Raw genomic sequence first — 19,381 nt, 5'->3', positions numbered from 1 at the left:
TTCAAAGTCCTATTTTAATTATGCACACATATGCAAATGACATAGAACATAAACATTTATATTTGTAATGCATGACCAATACCGAACTACACGATAATAACCATAGCAACTGTGCTTTTGGCCATGCATTTGTGAGAAAACCAAGAGCCAACGCAATAAACATGCTCTCCTTTTTCAAGTTTTGTGACATTTTTGCATAGGCACGTTACAGCACATGCTTTTTCCTGTAAATCAGTGTCAAAGGCCTTGTTTAATGGTCCCTACTGTTTCCTTTTGAGCTGTATGCCATTTTTCTCTTTAATTAGAAGAAAAATTTTCAAGCTGCGAAGACGTAACTATTCTCCACAGCAGTACAAACCGTGCACTCAAGCAAATCTTTGAACTTAATTTTTAAATTTTATCTGTGAAAGTGGTAAGTTTCTAAGCTTCTGGAATCCATGGCTTTCAGTGAAAAAAAGGGAAACTGAATGCCGTTATGTGTAGTTCTGTATCTCATAATCAGAAATGCCTTGGTTTATCCTTGGGATTATAAATTACCCTTCAAGACATTACAGCCCAGTAAAATTGCAGGGCACCAATTACTTCAATTACTTTAAGGTTAGGACCTTTCCTTACAAAAATCTTTTTCAATGCTTTACTTTCTGTCTTACTGAAAATAACTGGAGACATGCAAGCCTGTTGTTAACAAGCAATACTATAAAATGTCCTACTTCAATTATACAGAAATTTTATCTTACAGTGTTTCATCACAACACAACATTTTTAAAATTCTTACATTTATTTGAGGGTAATGTAAGCTAGTCTTTGTCTAGTCCAATCTATATAATCCTTTAGAGCTCAATGCTAATTACTGAATGAACATAGTGTGATCTAAAGACCATTTAATTGTATACTACATCACCCAAGGTTGTTTTCAGGTAATTAATGGATGTAAATGCAAGAAAAAAAGTTATTAATAAATGAAATGTTATATATTAATTCGTTAAAATATCTTAATATGGAAAATTTCCTAATTTATTTCAGAAAGACTGTGATTACACTACAGCAGTTTTTCTAGATAGGAAGTAAGAGGTCTCCAAAATACTATGTTTTAAATAATAAAACCATCCTTCATGCTGTAAAGTATGGATATTCCCTTTAAGCACCTGAAAAGCACATTTAAGTTTCCTAAAGGAAATAGAGTATTAGCACTTAGGGAACCAGTGTAAAGTTTATAACACCCAAGATATTAGGATGAAAGTATTCCATTCTTTGCCTTAAGAAATTTTATCTGAACTTTCTGGTCAAATTCGAGACAGTGTCTTAGATATTTTAAAGCTAAAATGACAAAGAAAATCTTTATTTTAAATTTACTTTGGACCTGACTTACTAAACCATTTCTGTGATATAAGCTTCTGTTAGGTTGCTATGAATTTACAGTATGGTGACACCAATTTATACTGTGAGTTTCTGTATGATGCAAATATTTCAACAGGAACATGTCAGCTGTTTAAGATCAGGGATTTGAAGAAGTATTAAATCAAGAGCAGAAGAGACAGTGTCATGCTCCAAATAAATACACATTGAACTTGAAATTACTCTTGTGAAGGGGTTGCACACGTAATTCTAAAAGAACTGCAACCATTTATGACTCTCTATCCTTTTTTAAAGATTTCTATGTGTTTATAACAGCCTCCTCTCTCTTGCAAGTTCTGCAGCATTGTTTGCTACACCTCAGCTCTTCCAGCTAGCTTTCCTCCATTAACCTTACCTGAGAAATTTTCATTACAATTCCTAATACTTTAATGAATAGAAATCATATTCAAGCCATTGTAGTAAAGCAGGTGTGCAAGCTAATAATAATTTAAAAATCCAATAAAAATAAACTCACCAAACGAAACCTTTTCTTTCTTATTATTTTATTTGCTTTTACAATCTTATCTAAATTTGTTTTATTGGAAGAGAAAATATTGTAACTAGAAGTACATGGGGTCCTGAATGAACCTTGGATGTAGCTACCGAAACCCATAGGCCTTCTGTTGTTTGAGCTCCAGCTCTCATGTTCTCCATAATTTTTTTCAGCTGGAGGTCAAATGGCCACCTGTTAGCCACGCTCCTGAAATGGGAACAGAAGCCCGAGGTTCAGAGGCCTGGAACTATCTATATTTACCAGTCGTCAGGTTCTCTAACCATGTGATTTGCTTTATAATAGTTTTCTTGTCTGAAAGACAAAATGTGGCAGAATTTTCTCAGAGCTACATTTAAGATTGAGGTCCAATAATACTGTGATAAGACCACTGTTGCGATGTTCAGAGTTTCAACCATACTGACCTGAGATGAAGAAACTTTGACAAATGCCAGTATTCCTCCAAGCTCAGAAGTAGGTGGATAGTGCCAGGATCTCGCTAACAAAAAACCTTGACAGGATCTGCAGCAGATAAGACTAAAGCTATAGATTTGAGAGGTCTGGCTTTACCAGGGAGGGGTGGAGTAAAGGAGTATCTCAGAGCCCACACTATCTCTGCTGAGTTCTCCATGTCACCCTATGTGTTAGTAGACATGCAGGTGGGCAGCTTGTCCTTAACCCCACTGTTTTCCAGTTGTGGCTATATGAAGATGGGCCTCATTTTTTATGGTAATGTCCTATTTTCAGCAGGATCTGAGAAATTAACGATGGAGTTCTTTTTGCATCCCTGCCTCTTAAAAAGCCCTCTATTTACCTAGATAAAGTACTAAAATGGTGTTGGTTGCCTTCCTGTAAAGTGCCGAAGGGAAGTCAGGGTGGGAGGTAGAATATCTGAAATTCTGGACCCATTTTTCCTGATAGTATGTTTGAAAAAGAGCATGCTATAGATAGACCAGAGCATTTACTCGTGATCATGAATCGTTGATAGCTTCTGGAAAGTATATTGTAGTGAACGAGTTCAAAAGCTGTGACATTTTCAGTTTCCATTAACAACTACAAAAAAAATATAATGTCAGTCTCATAATGTATGAATGTAGGCAAGATATGTATGCATAAACATAGACATAAACCATGTATATTTATATACATATATACATAGAAAACTATGTTCACACACACTTAGTTACAGGTACAGACTATCCTGCAGATATATAGGCAGTTTATCTAACTCTGTTCCTAAGTTTTCTTTCTCTTCTGCTCAGATACTGTGGCAAAATGATGTATGTTTCAGGAAACTAGCAATAAGTGAAACATATCGTTGTGGACTATCCAAGTACATCAATAAAGGATAGCATTTGGGATCATATACTAGAGTTATTTTCCCTGATAGTTGATTCTATTTTAACAGTAAAAAGTCCAGAGAAAACCACTCCTTCCCACAAAGCATTTTATTTCTAATTTTGAGATCCTAGCCCAACAAAGTCAGTAGACAGTGTAACTTTTGTGTAATGCACTCAAATTACCATTAAAGCCTTATCAAGCAATGTAATGATCTCATTTATCCATGTTAAAAAAATTGTTACTCACATGCAAACTGAAGAACAGCTTCTCTGCTTAATATACTGCCAAACACGTTGGTGGTTAAACACTGATACTGTCCCGAATCCTTCATTTCACTGGGGTTGTTGATGATCAAACTTCCTTCTATTAAACTGAAGCGATAATCACTTTCAATGTCGATTTCAGTTCCATTTCGAAGCCATCTTAGGAAAATAGAAAGAAAGGACGTGAGCTTTTTATGTAGCCCCAGCTGTTATGACAGCCACTTAAAGATAGCCTGTGCAGTAACCTGTTATTTTGGCAAAGCTTTGGATGAAGACATTGTACATTGCGTGCCTGACAAAAGCTAAGTTTTTCTGAAAAAAAAAACCCACAAGTAAAAACAGATCTTCAGCCTCTGAAGAGAAAGCGTGTTGTTTGCCTATGCTGAATCAAATTGGTAATCTCTTTTTCTTTTTTTCCCACCAAAGGCTTCTATCCTTCATGTCAACAATATGACATTTAACATGCTTATAATAATCAAATTTTCAATTCATGTTCTATCATAAAAGCCTTAGGCCGAGATGAGTTTAGGGATTTAGCAGAGCTGAGTCTGTACTGCACGAGTCAGGAACCTTTCTTTTCCATTCTTTCAGCATTTGCTTTTCTCGACCCATGAAACAGAGAAACCTGATTTAAATACAGAAAAATAAGACCTGTGAAGAGCAGGGAGGCAGATTTATGTACATAGGCCATTATGAAAGAAAGGATGTTGTCAATGGACAAACACAAAACAATATCAGCTGGACCAGGATACACAGAATTCAGAGAAGACTGGGACAGGAGAGACTGGAATTAGGTGGCGACTGGTCAAGGGTAATGCCTGGCAGCTACCAGGTAAATGGAAACTAAGCTTAAATGAGGAGTCAGAAGTGGGAATGCTAAGTTTGGGAGGTGTTTGGGAGTGAAATGAGTAGCCTGAACAGTAAAGACAGGGATGGGAGTGAAGACAAGGTGGGAAAAGCCAGGCTGTAGGAAACATATCAGAAAGTATCACACCTGAGCCAAAGGATTTAATAACTCCCGAATGAACAGTTCTTTTTCTGAGGGTTCAGAGCTAACCTGAGAGTCTCATAATTTTTTTGCTGTATGAATGGCTTTTGGGGTTGGGTTCCCCCCTCACCCCCAGATATTGTCTGCCAAAAAGCCTCACTCTCATTCATCTCCAAAGGCTGAAACAACAAACCCTTCAATAGTCCACTGGCTGCAAGAGAAAATACTTTGTGTGGTAGATTAATAGACTCCAGCACTCTGGAATAACCTCTGGGGGGGTGCAATATCTCAAATAAATAATAATAATCCACATAAGAAGACTTTTTTGATTTGCTTTTGTGTCAAACTGTATAGAACATGAAACTGTTAAAAGAGTGCTTCTGATATACAAAGAAGAGATAAGCAGTGTAAAGAGGTATGGCACAGCTATTACGATGCACAGATATTAACTTCATTGCTAGTTCACAGTCATTCTGCAGTTTCAAAGTCGCCTTAGGAAACTGCCAAACACTTCCAAGCTTTGCCAGCGTTCAGCAAAGACTGGAAGAACTTGGCAACATCAAGACTCCAGAGGCAATTTTAATAAAGCAAAAGGATCATCAGTACACCCCGACTTGTCACTATTCACGGTGAATGAGGTACAGACAGCAGAATTCAGATGAAATAGCTCCGGGTTCTTCTTAATCCAAAAATCAGAATTGCCAGAATTAAGATGAAATGTGAAACTATTATTTGCCCCTTTCTTTTCATGATAGGATTTTTGATTGCAGAGGATCCCTGCTTCATTTAATGTAAGAAATTAAACACTGTTGACAATATCTTTATATTGCAAAAGATATTAGGGAAATGTCTAGGATTCACTGCATTTTTAGAGAGATTCATACACAGCAGAGCTAAAAAGAAGAGGAACTTCTAATCTTGAACAATTTATTAATGAAATCATAACGAAAGTTAACTTTTATATATATAAAAATATATTTATATGAAATGAAAAGGCAAAATTAATTGATCCAGTAATGATGAGACATTTAGACAAGGAAAAAATCAAAAATTCATGTTTTGGCATTTATAAATGGCATTGGACACAAAATTCAGTTTGCTTTAATTAGCTTGCTTTACTTAGTTTCATTTTCAGTTAAATTCAATGCAAAACCATGTTTTTGTAATGCTACCCCAAAATTTTGGACCTCGATGGCTGCCTGCCTATATATCTTGGGGTCCATCCTGAATGATTGTATTCCCCTCACATAATCCAAACACAGTAGAGGAAAGGCCACACTGAATTGTGTGACGTGTTTTCTTCTAGGTACCCTGACTGATCTGGGAGGACAGAAACCCAAATATAATACTTAAAAGGTAACGAGCTGATAGGGAAAATCAGCTAATTTTTTTCTTGAAGTCAAGTGACAGATAACATTGCAAAATAGTCTAATTTGGCTTAAGCAGACAGAGAGTAATTTTTTTTTTTCAACTGCCTTTTCTATCAGGAAATGATGCTGACAAAAAATTCTAACCAGCTTATATGTGTCCTAAGTAAAACAGGAAATTTAGTGTTGCAAAAGCAGTGAAAGTAGTGTAATGAAGCAGCATATCAGGGAATTCTGCACCTGTTTTTTCTCAGTAACACTGGTGACGTGTGAGATCCCCCAGGAAGCTTGTGAATGTCTGTATTCCACATCGAAGGTGTCTCAGTTGCGTTCTTCATTGTGCAGGACCTGACTTGTGATACTAAAGTATGATTCACAGAAATGCTGAGCAAATGGAATCTTTTGATCTTAGGGAGTTATTCCCTAAGTCAATGCATCTAGATACCTCAAATGACTGAAACTCAAGAAATTAAAAATTGTTGTTTCGGGGTAGAGCTTGAGCAAGGGAAAAAAAGCTCTTTGCAAGGATGAAGAAAATCTAACATGATGTGAGCATTTTCCATTCTGCTAAAATGAAGTAATGTCCTAGCAAAAAAAAAAAGAATTTTTAAACAGGTTATGAACACTGTTTCATAAGTTATACAGACTGAGGAAATGAATTAAACTGTCAGAGACAACTTGGTTTTGGAATTTCTGAATGCTTTTAAATGTTCTTTTAATGTAGCTTTAAAAAAAAAAAAAAGAAAAGAAAAAGAAAAGAAAAGAAAAGTTGTACCATGCTTTGCTTTTGTCTGAAAATAATTCTTAGCAGCATGGGCCTCACAGCCCATGGAAACAGAGATGTCTATTGTCCAATGCTCGTAGATAATAGGACATGGTCTTTGGTGATATGGAAATAACCCTTCTCCTCACTATTTCATATGCCAAAGGTTGGGCTGTGAAATACAACAAACCTTTGCTTATCTATAGCCTTTTTTGAGGCTAAATTCCCTCTGAACCTGCCCTGGAGAACAGTATACCCCTCACCAAGTAATTTATGTCTCTTTTCCCTTTCCCTGAATGGCAGTGTGTATTGCATATGCTGTACAGACAAGTGGCAGCAACAGAAACTGCTGTTAAAATAAGGCCATTAAGGCCAAAGCTCTCCTTGCATGAACAGCAGTTAGGAAAGTCTGTCTATGAGGCTGCTGACACCAATTAATCTCTCGCAGCTGAAGGAATGGATATAACAAAATCATAAAACAGCCCAGATTGGAAGGGACCTTATGATCACGTTGTCCAATCTTTCATGGGAAAAGGAGCCTAGATCAGATTATCTAGCATCTCGTTCAATTGCACCTTGAAAACCTCCAGTGATGGGGACCCTGTCATGTCCCTGAGGAGGTTATTCCAGTGAATGATTGTTCTCAGAGTAAAAAATTTATTTCTTACATTAAGATGAAATCTCTCTTGTATGAAACTTCTCTTCTGTCTATTGCCCCTTGCCTTCTCCATGTGGCTCCTTGTGAAGAGAGGACCTCTGTCCTCTTTCTAGCCACCCTTTAAGATATGCTGCAGGTCTGTATTTGTTGATTGCATTCCAATGGGAAAATGCCAAAAAAAAAGTTGGACCAAGAAAGAAAGGAAATGACATAGGTTCTCCAAAGAGAAGATCTCCACAAGAACAATGAGGTTGTATGGGAGGGCTGAGTATAGGGTCCCCATCTTTTTTAGGAATCTGTGACTTTTCCACAGGGTCACATGCTATGTTTAATGGACTGATAGCACTTTAACAGTGTGTGAGACTAATATACATATTTTTAATCAAGAAAGCCACAAATATGTAATTGAAATTACACAAGGAATGTCAATAAGGAAGAATGAAACATAGCTTTCATCCCACATGGTGAGGAGTTCACGCAGTTCAAGTCTGAAGAAGTTCTGGCCGCTCATTCCTAGTCCCATGTTACGTGTTTCAGTCATGCCTGTGCTGTTTGGGGAGGTTGTGCCACGCATCAGATCCATTTAACAACTGACATCTGTTACAAAGAGGCAGATTCAGTGCTGCTGTGATGGGGATATCTAAAATGGGACTGCCTCTGAATTTCTTCCAGACATAGAATTGCAAGTTTTGTGACTCAAATGCATCTAAGGAGAATTCATCCAGAATGCTAAAGAATCCACAAGTCAAATAAGTATCATACGTGAAAAATAAAATGCGGAATAGATGATTGTCACCTATGACAAAACAACGGTAAGGGTCCTTATGTTCCCATTTTAAGTGAAGAATGATTCTATGAGAAAAGATAAAGGGTGTATAAGGAAAAAAAAATCAACCATGTGTTCCCACTACATCACTTGTAATTTGTACAAATTATGAGTAGAGTCAGATACAGCAAATGGATAAGGTGGCTGCAACATGCTGTTCACACCTGTAAGTGGGCACCATTAATAACCTGAACTCAGACTCACAGGTGTGTCATAGCAGGTCTATATAGTAGAAAACTGTGGCATAATAGTCTGTATGGGAAAACAGGCAACAGACAATGGTTGCAAAGGAATAAAATGGTGGACTTGTGAGTGAAAAGACACCACATTTGGCTCAGCCACGGTACCCTGCATTGCATAGTCGTGTCATTTAGTGTACCTGTTCTTTACTGCTTTTCCTATAAAATGGGGTAGTATTTCATAGCTTTATAGATGTTTAGAAAAAAATTAATCCGAGTTTTTGATCTTGTCAGCTGTTACAGACAGAAGTCAAAAAACTGGACGAAAGGAGTCCCTCCACATGGGTAGGTACGATGCACAGAAAACACAATTTGAAACTTCACAGATTGCTTTGCCTTACGTGAAGCGTAGTATACCACTACCGCTTATCTTTCTTGCTTATTCAGAATCAGAAAAAGCATTCAATCAGAAAAGCCATTTCTGTCATGGAACTGTTTCTGTTATGTTGTTCTACGAAGCACACTGACTCTCAGAGTGGGATTGCAGAGGCTAATATTCTGAAAATTAAAAGAATTATTTCTGAAACAGGTACCTGTATGTGGGAGTAGGATTTCCATGAGCTTGACAATTCAGAGATACTTTCTTCTCCTCAGAATCAGTTGGAAAAATCACATCATCTGGCTCTTGTACAAACACCGGCCCATAATCAACACTTTCTGTGGAAATAGAAGCGGTATAGTTTAGGGATTCTGAATAAATGTAAGTGTATTACAGCTTTTATAAAGTGAGACTAAAGTATGCAAAATTATGTTTGTTTTCCAGAGGTTCATATCACATTACTCCAGATGTTATATTAAAAGGCAATAGTTAAAAGAAAACAAAAAAGATAGGGAAGAAATATTACTAAGTTAACAGTAAAATATATAGTATGATTTAAGTGTTCATCATGCCTTAAAATGGCTTTCTCATCAGACATATTTTGACCTGCAGTCTAATGAGCAAATCAAGAGAATTAAGCCAGCAAGAAGAGTTAACTCTGTTTATAGATAAGGGAAAACAAAAATTTTCCTGCTGCTTGCAGCAGCTTATCTCATCAAGAACTAAGATACAGTTTTCCCCTTTATGTCAAGGTGTTGCTAAGAAAAATCACTTGTAAAATTAATGGCAGCAACTGGTGGCTGCTATTAAACAATATATAACAAAATCTGACATTTCGTTTTCCTGCGCTGTCTTCTCTAATTTTGGCATGTATCTATATCTTCATATGAATTCACATTTCTGAACAAGGAAAGCCGGATAGACCCACAGAATACAGCTACGATTCCAATTCATTCATATTATGAAGAGGGAAGTGTAACCTTCAGAAAAGTAAAAGGTTCCTGATCATGTAGGTCTGAATAACTAAAATGCTCACTGTGTGCTGGAAGACTGTGGAATTTTAATCAACTTAGACTTGCTCCAATCTCATGAATGATTTAGTCCCATAATGCTCTTAAGATTTAGAGCACTAGCCTAAAAATTTGGTTGAGGGGAGATAGTTACTTTGTCCTACTGCTTGCAATGAAACATATGGGAGCAGGGTTTTCTCTGTCAGTTTTATGGTTTCACATGTTCACGTCATAAAAGTCCTTCAACTGTTACTGAGGACAGCATGACACCTTAAGCAGTTTATAACCTCCTGATATATTTATCCTATCAATACCAGCTTGAAGTAAGAAAGGTGCACCTGAAGACTTTGGGTTCGGGCCATTGACTAATAAAAATTATTTGCTGCATTGTTCTACTAAGGCCCCACAACTTCAACCTCATATTATGGGTTCACAGTTTTGTGAACTGTGACCTTTTTCACACTGCTAACAGTTTCAGAAAGTTTGAGTGGACAGGAGAAGGTGCACAGGACTACAAGTCTTGGTACAAGAAGAAAGTCTTGGAGTCTGAAGAAAGGATGAGAAACATGGGAGACATAAGTCATAGTATGCTCCTTCTGAGATGCAAATTTCCATGTCCTTAAATTCTGTGACGTTTTGGGTTTCTCAGTTCTATTATTATAATGCAGTGAAAAGACCACATGAGAACCTATCCTGCTATTCAAGCTTCCTTTTTAGTGACGGTACACTTATAACACACTTAGTTTTTTGTCTTTTTACACCGCTATTGAAATGCAGATTTTGAAAATAGCATTATTTTCAGGTACGTATGCTTCTACTGAAACAGATTCAAATAATTATGCTGTCAATTTGTAAAGACAACAAATAAGAGCAGCAGCAATTAGTAGTTTCTGTTTTGCATCATTTCCAAGTTTATTAGCCCTTTTTGTAGGACTGGGTAAAGGAGTGTGGATTGCTGTTCTGCATATTTACACTACATCTGTGTTTAGGTACGTTACTTCAGCTGCAGGTATTGCAGAAATATATTTTCTGGGACAGATATCTACATTATTTAAAAAAAAAAAACCCAACCACAATGAGCGATTTCTAATATATGCTTATATTATTGAAGTTCAAATAACTCCAGTGCTAAGTTTTGAGCATGACAACCGAGGCTGCCACAGGGGCAAAACCTCTTTTAAGAAAGGAAAATGTGAGTACGAAAACTTTGTATGGATTTTTTTCCTATAATTTGGTAACCTTTTGCACAGGAGAAAATACTAATGAATGTAGGCGTAAATAATCAGAGCTCTCATCAGGCGAGAGTCTACCAAAACAAAGAATTGAAGAATGAAACCAAGGGTTTAGGTTTAGGCGTTATTCCATGCAGATTAGTAGGTGTGTGGATAGGGTGTATATTCATGATGATTAATGATTTTATCTTCTCCCTGGGAGTGACTCTGTAGTTAAAATATGTCACAGTCTAGAATTGCTGGAACGAAAAGAAAAAGATGCAATGGTAGGTAGGTGCTGGTGTCACTAGCAGTACAGGTGTTCTTTCTACCTGTACTATTTGCAACAGTAATACTGAAATGCTGTGGTGCACTTTCCTTTTAGAAATATAGTCTGAACTCTTTATGTGGAGGTTGTCATTCTTAATGGTAGTAGCTAAATGGATGCTTGTGCTATGTGGAATGAGAACAGGTTTTACTTCTGCTTGCAGTGAAGACAAAGGTAACAGAGAATGTTCAGTGCATGCAAGTCATCTTCCTAAAAGATACAAAAATGTAGACAGCTGCTTATCTGCATTTCAGATGGAGTGTGGAGTACCGGCAGAGATTATTTGGAGACTCAGAAACAACATAATAATGAATGATAATGTTCATCAGTTTGTAGCTAAAGTGACTAAATGAATTCTTAGTTAGATCATCTTGACTGCAACAGGATAATTGAAGAAAAAGGTCTATTCTGAAGACATCAAAGCACTTGTTGAAAAGACAAGACTGTATTTTTATAAATTATTAGGCTTAATAAAGGGGTGATTAAATAAAATACAGTGAGGTGTCATATGTGATATGCAAGAAATCGTAACAGACCACCTAATGATACTGTCTTCATTTAAACTCCAGTGACAGACTTGAAATTGAAAATCTTAAGTGTTCTACGCCTTCTCTCTTTATTTCAAAAGCAATGAAGGAAACACACTCCAGATGTAAATATCTAATTTAAATATATCAAAAAATATTTTTAAACTATTTTTTTCAAATTAAAACACAGGCTGGCTTACAATTAGAGAGAAAAAAATTAATTTTCTTATACATAATGCTACTAAAAGCTCAAATTAAATGAAGCCTTGTGAAGGCTTCAATAGTTGTCAATATCAATGATGGGCACATAGTTTAGCTAGCACTTACCATCCCGTTAGAGGTAATGGGAAGTACAGACTCTTCCAAAATTGACTGGAACACCACTGGAGGCTTACTGTCTCCTCTTTTCTATGCAGAGAGTTCAAAGCTATATTGAAACTATAGGACTTGAGAATATTTCCCAGGAGGCAGTGCACACTCTGCTAATGTTGGTGTTTCACGTGGGGTGAGAGTCAGGGATGCAGACCTCATTTCCCTTCCCCTAATCCAGACAATGGAGGTAAAGCCAGGTTGCGAGGCACGCAGAGAGCCATAGTGTGAGGCCGCATGTCTGCAAGAGTAGTCAATCATGGAGCCAGGGCTGAGGAGTGAATTGGACCAAATGGTGACTCCACAGCCTGAAATCTTGGAAACTGAGGAATGTGAATATCCACACTAAATGTGCATAATTAATCAATTTTCCTAGAACAAACTTAAAAAAAAAAAAGAAGTGTATGCGCATGGCACTCATAATACAGAGATTTCTAACATTGCAGGATAAAAGTTTGATTTTCAGGAAAATGTTAAATAGAATTCTGTCTGCCTTTTACCATTTTACCAACCTATCAGCTGTTATTTTAAGTAACAATTACTTATTAACAGTTCTCAACATTTTCGTATCAAAGAAGTAACTTAAAGAACCATAATCTTAATTTATAATTTAAATCATTCAGTTCCATGGTAACTGAATTGTTGATATTCAAGATTCAGGTAAATGACTTCAAATTTCTCCTGGAAATTCCATAATCACCATACTGCTTCACAATTTTCAATTTGTCAAAACTGTTTAATTTTGATTCTTGGATAACATTGTGTCTTCTTCACCCTTTCTGCTGCCCTTATTGATTCTGAGGCAGACGTGCCCCCTGACAGAATAATGTGCAGACTAAAATCTGAAGTGCTTGGAGAAAACATACATCTAATGATCAGTATGGGATCTAATCAGCCTTCTCAGGAATAAGTGAATCTCACCTATCCCTGGTTTTAGTGATGTGAGATTTTAAGTAGGTGGCAATGAGGTTCAACGGTTGAAAAGTAGACATGGGTTAAGAGTTCCCTTTTCAATAACTTTGGTTTCATTGCCAAACCATTGGTGCATTACTTGACTTGGGAATTCCAAGCTGTAACTACAAAAATAACAGCAGCAAATGCTTAGGAGACCTTAACATCATTGTGCTTGAAATTTCCAGTCTGAAGTGGGTGACCACGTGAATTTCGCCTGATTACAAATGGGAATTTCTTAAAATCTCTTTTAGGAGTATTGCATCACTTATTAAATACCATCAAAAACCTATAGACAATTTCTTCAGTGTACAGCATAACTGAACATTGATTAATATTTACAAGGATTCTTCATGTGCCCTTTTACAAACTAGACTGGAGGACTGCTCAATTATCTCAAGAAAGCCAATATTAGGATTAATAAACTCTGGGGTTTAGTCCCAGGTCTAATCAACTACATCAGTCTGCTCTTTCTGATGAGAGTCTTCCTTGAAAAATTAATCTCTGGTTCTTGCCACATTTTGATCATGAACAGTTGTAGCAGTATGTTCTTCTGATACCTTATGCTAATCTCAAGAGTAACCAAGGTGAGAGTTATACTTTTAGATAACAGTAGATATGGATGATTGCCAAGGAAAAAGAGAAAAAAAGTGCCTGATTATAAAATCCGACTTTATACATATGAACTATTCTATGTAAGCAACCAGGTTTATATATGTGTTCAAATTTTTACAGGATTAGAAACACTAACCATTTGAGAACGATATAGCCGAAGAGTTCATAGGCGAAAATGACCACCACCCCCACCCCCTATATCTACAGTACATACAATCCAAACAGCTTTACTGCAGGACATTACACACTGGGGCAGGTTAACCTTGGGCGGCTGCCAGGTGCCCACCAGCTGCTCACTCATTTCCCCAAGGGAGAACAAAGGATGAAAAAGCTCCTGGCTCAAGATTAAGAAAGGGAGATCCCCTGCAAGTTACTGTCATGGGCAAAACAGGTACAACTTCGGAAAACTTATTTCCAGTTAAAATAGACTTGGGTAGTGAGAAACAAAGACAAAAATTAAAGCAATGCCTTCACCGCCTTTTTCCAGGCTCAACTCCCCTCCTCCGCCCCCAACTCCTCCTGGCCATAGAGTTGCCATGTGCGACACGGGATCTATGGGAGGTCTCTGAAGTGGCCTCCTGGGATCAGGACAGACACCCCAGGGTGTATGAAGTGCCCTGGAGACCCAACCTCAAGCACATGAATTAATCTGTACAGGGCATTCAGTTTCTAACCAATAAATACCCAGTGCCACTGGGAGGTGGTGGGGTGTCTGACACTCTGAGGCAGAGCAGACCAGCACGGTGCCACCTTCACACCAGCCTTGCCCTGTCCCGGTGTAGCAGCTCTAGCTCAGGTGAGGCTCCTCACAGCCCCTGAAGCGACACTGCGGAGCCTGTTTCCAGACACCCGAACCCTGCTCTGTGCTGCCAGCTGTGATGCAGGTCGCACCTGCCAGTTTCATGTGTATCCATAGGATATTAGGCTGTAAGACAGCCCAAGTGGCACTACGTCAGTGTATGTTAAACACCTGAATTACTCCCCAGTGTTCAGACACCACATTTGTCTGTCTGCACCCTCATGCTGAGCTTCACCTCGCTCTGCCCCGGCCCTGACAGCAAGGAGGAGACCCAGGGGAGGTGGGGTGGGACAGGATGGTGAGGGGCCGTGAGGTGACCACAGCCCCAGGCTGTCCCCACACAGACAGGAGTGACAGCGGGCTCTCCATGTTGGCTGTTTCCCCCATGGGCCTGAGTTATGGGGTTTCTCCATCCCACTGCATTTAAATAAGGCTGAAGAGTGACACCCTGACACCCCTTCTTCCCCAGGCAGCCAAGAGCTCGGACTTCCACCAGCTCTGGAACACCTGGTGACATGGTGACCGTATCAGAGAGAGCAGAACGCTGGTGGTTGCCATGTGACGGGGTTGGTGACAGGATGCTCAGGACAGGCACAGAAAGGGCTGCGCGGTGCCGGCCCAGAGTGGAGGCGAGCAGGCGGGTGAGCGAGGGCTGAGGCGAGAGGCAGGAGGAGGGCAGGGAGGGGAGGGCAGGGCTGCTGGGCCCGGGCAGGGAAGAAGGGGTTGCCTGTGGCGCGACAGATGGTGGCTGCTCCTCCTTTGTCTTCCAGAGAAGGAGGCTTGTACAGGGACAGGACCAGACCATGGCACACCCCTGTCCTCGGCCACACAGATGGAGATTTGCTGCCTTCTACAAGGACACTGAGACTAAGTTAAGGCATCAAGAGCCTGGCAGAGCCCTGGGCAGGGGTTGCACATGGTCAGTGAGGGTGGTGGCTCCTTTGTTTGTTGTCTTTTGCAGCCACAGACCCAGACAGGGACAGGACCAGACCATGGCGCACTCCTGTTCTCAACCACACAGACAGAGATTTGCTGCCTTCTACAAGGACACTGAGACTAAGTTAAGGCATCAAGAGCCTGGCAGAGCCCTGGGCAGGGGTTGCCCATGGTCAGTGATGGTGATTGCCCCTTTGCTTCTTATTCTGCCTTTTGCAGCCACAAGCTCACACAAAGACAGGATCAGTCCATGGCGCATTCCCGTCCTCAGCCACCCAGACAGAGATTTGCTGCCTTCTACAAGGATACCGACACTAAGTTAAGGCATCAAGAGTCTGGCAGAGCCCTGGGTAAGGGTACCCTGGGTAAGGGTTACCCTGGGTAAGGGTAACAGTGAGGGTGGTTGCCCCTTTGTTTGTTATCTTGCCTTTTGCAGCTGCAGACCCAGACAGGGACAGGACCAGACCATGGCTCACTCCCATCCTCAACCACACAAAGAGAGATTCGCTATCCTCTCTGACACTGACACAAAGTTAAGGAGTCAAAAATGACACCAAATCATGGTGCCAACCTAGTGATGCAGTGACACTGTCACTGTGGCTAGCAGGCTCATGGTGGCCCATACCACCATGGGATGGGTGTCTCCTGGCAAAGGAGGAGGGATGACAAAGATGCGGGACTGACAGCCTTGGCCTGAGGCTGGCAGAGCCCTGGGCAAGCGCTGCCCATGGTGAGCCAGAGTGGCTACCCCCTTTTTTGTTATCCTGCCTTTTGTAGCCACAGGCCCAGACAGGGACAGGACCAGATCATGGCGCACTCCTGTCCCCTCCCTCCGCAGCTACTCAGCGAGAGATTCCTCCAGGTTTACAAAGCTATTGACAAGGAACGACATACAGCCCCAGTCTGGACCATGCCATGGTCCCACAGGCGACTGGAGGCTCCCCACAGCTATGGACAAGGGCAGCCCCGCACCACCCACCCTCTCTCCGTCTGAAAATGACCTTGGAATAAAATTTTCTGATTCTTGAACCATTGGCTGGTTCTGCTGCTTTGTGTGGTCTTTTGGGGGAAACCTCCTCGACATTTTCCTTATTGTACTTATTTCTTTATTATATTTAATTTATATATCTTTGTATGTGTGCATATATATGAGTGATACATATATATATATACACACACATTTTTGTACACATGTATGTTTTCTGATCCATTCAGGGATCTAAAAGCATCAGGTTTGTTTGCTCTCGTATTTTAACTAACATGCTCTTAAACAGGACAGTCCCGTGTGAGTTTGCATGGGAGGATTTGAACTCCATACCTTATTTTTATTTTCTAACTTAAGCAAGAACATAACAAGAGATCAATATTTAACACAAATATTAAGTATATGTATATTTCAATTTACTATTTTAATTTCTCAAGGGAAATATTTCTATTCCTCACACAGGCTTGTATTAAAACAACCAGTTTTCTGTATCTTATTTAAGTGCTATGAGACTGGTGATTTATTATAGTGGCATATATCTTTTCAGATTACAGGTATGCATTGCAACAAAGCTAGTTTGTGGCCCCTTTACAAATTTTAAGTTGCCATTTTCAATCTAGGCAATTAAAAGCACTAAGCACTCTCCTTAGGATTTACTATATGAAGTGGTATTTTCCAGAAAGGTGTGGATACGGAAAACATTCCAAATATTAATAAAATCCCTCTTTTTAAATTCTTGAATATTCTTGGAAGTAGCACTCGAGTATTTTTTGAATTCCAAGGTTCTCCTTACAACACATTTGCACTTACACAATACCAGACTATATGACTTCTTAGTAACAAGTATTTAAATCCTCAAGGGAATAGAAACTGGAACCTGTGTATCCTGGACTGCAGACATTAGCCAAAATGTGGTTTCTCTCTCTTACATACAGAGACACTTTAATTCTCTCCCCCAATTACTGATGAAAAAAATCAGATGTTCATCTTGCTGAGCATTGCAAACACCATGAGAACAAACTGCAGATGAGAATAAAGTTTCCTGAACTGTCAATTCTGCAGTAACTGAAAGAGTGTCATTCCTCAACACTCAGCTTTCTTGCTGCCATCCTTGATATAATTCCAGGTCAATAAATACACCATGAAAAAGAATGAATTCCTGGAACCCTAGGAACACACAGGTGGGCAGGAAGGAAACATAACCGTGTTCAAAGACCAGCATCAAAGCTACATTGGCAATATTATTTTTAGCATCTGATAATTCTGTGTGCTGTACTTTTAAAGAATAAAAGAAATAATGTTCTTTTAAATGTTTTCTTAAATAATATTTTTAAAATATAATTGTCTGCAGAAGGGGTAGCAAATTCTACACTGCACTGGTCACTTGCATCAAATATCGTTAGTGTAGTTTGACCACTGTCTGCAATGTTACCATACCATTCAAGCTAGGCTTCTTGGTGCCCTCTTCTCAGTCTGAGCTACTGGTGGGAGGAAACACAGCTCTTTTCACTCTGGTATTTTTCACCCAGCAGACAAGGTATCCAAGGGGAAATGCTCAGGCAGCGTATAAACATGGGCGAAGGAGGTGTTCACGGAATCATGGAATAGTTTGCGTTGGAAGGGACCTTTAAAGGTCATTTAGTCCAACCCCCCTGCAATAAGCAGGGACATCTTCAATTAGATCAGGTTGCTCAGAGCCCCGTCCAACCTGACCTTGAATGTTTCTAGGAATGGCACATCTACCACCTCTCTGGGCAACCTGTTCAGGTGTTTCACCACGCTCAGGGTAAAAAATGTCTTCCTTATATCTAGTCTGAATCAGACCTCTTTTAGTTTAAAACCACTAGCCTTTGTTCTTTTGCAACAGGCCCTGCTAAAAACTTTGTCCCCGTCTTTCTTATAAGCCCCTTTGAAGTGCTGGAAGGCTGCTATAAGGTCTCCCGGGAGTCTCCTCCAGGCTGAACAACTCCAACTATCTCAGCATTTCTCATAGAAGAGGTGCTGCTGCCCTCTCATAATTTTTGTGGCCTCCTCTGGTGCTGTTCCAACAGGTCCGTGTCTTTCCTGTGCTGTGGGCTCCAGAGCTGTACAAAGTACTCCAGGTGGAGTCTCACCAGAACAGAGTAGAGGGGCAGAATCACCTCCCTTGACCTATTGTCCAGGCTTCTTTTTATGCAGCCCAGGATACAGTTGGCTTTCTGGGCTGCAAACACACATTGTCAGCTCATGCTCAGCTTTTCATCCACCAGTACCTCCAGGTCCTTCTCAGCAGGACTGCTGGACTGCTCTCAATCTCTGTTCCCCAGCCCGCATTGATACCAGGGGTTGGCCCAACCCAGGATCAGGACCCTGTAGTTTGCCTTGCTGAAGCTCATGAGGTTCACACAGACCCGCCTCTCATGGTTGTCCAGGTCCCTCTGGATGGTATCCCGTCCTTCAGGCCTTCTCCATTTAATCTGTTCATGTCCTTTTAGGACCACTTTTTTTTGCTACAGATAATACTGGTGGATAGATTTGCTACTCCCTCTGAAGGTGGACTAGAGAGATCTTCAGGCAAACCATTTATTTTCAGCTGTTATTGTGACACACTGACAGAATTTTTACAAGTGGCAGTTGGAAAAAGGGTGAGGCAATTCTCCTTTGAAAGCAGAGTATCTCAGCAAAATTTAAAAACAAAAAGTTTTTACAAGACCGGGAAATAAACGTTTTCTTATTTCTATACTTTTTTTTTTTTGTCAATTTTTCAAAGGCCAGTTGAACCCATGTGGAGATGGAAGGATTTTCTAAAGAAAACATATAAGAGGGTGTAAAATGATAGAACTTCTAAAGCAGCCTAAAGAGAGAGGTCACTAACAGATCTTCCATCCTAAAATATACATTGGATTCTGTATTCAGATCCCACCCAGAAAAGTATCTACTTGACATATCATGGGCCAAACCATATCCCAATGACCTGTCAGTCCTGGGTATTAATATGTTCAGGACACTTTAAGAAAGATGC

The 19,381-nt window shown here is 39.7% G+C and overlaps 1 protein-coding gene across 6 annotated transcripts in view; it reads right to left on the bottom strand.

The window, feature by feature from the left end:
* Window positions 1–19,381, bottom strand: part of CNTN5 (contactin 5) — a 664,123-nt gene that overhangs the window by 235,090 nt on the left and 409,652 nt on the right. For all 6 annotated transcript variants that reach the window (XM_063329804.1, XM_063329812.1, XM_063329786.1 and 3 more), the window contains 2 exons: window positions 8,864–8,987; window positions 3,473–3,648 (listed from right to left, as the gene is read on the bottom strand). In XM_063329804.1, the coding sequence (XP_063185874.1) occupies window positions 3,473–3,648; window positions 8,864–8,987 (300 nt within the window). The remainder of the gene's footprint in view (window positions 1–3,472; window positions 3,649–8,863; window positions 8,988–19,381) is intronic.

Source organism: Chroicocephalus ridibundus, chromosome 1 (genome assembly GCF_963924245.1).
Source record: "Chroicocephalus ridibundus chromosome 1, bChrRid1.1, whole genome shotgun sequence".
NCBI classification, from domain to species: Eukaryota; Metazoa; Chordata; class Aves; order Charadriiformes; family Laridae; genus Chroicocephalus; species Chroicocephalus ridibundus.
Note: the sequence above shows the minus strand (reverse complement) of the source record. Positions and strands in the feature narration are given on the sequence as shown.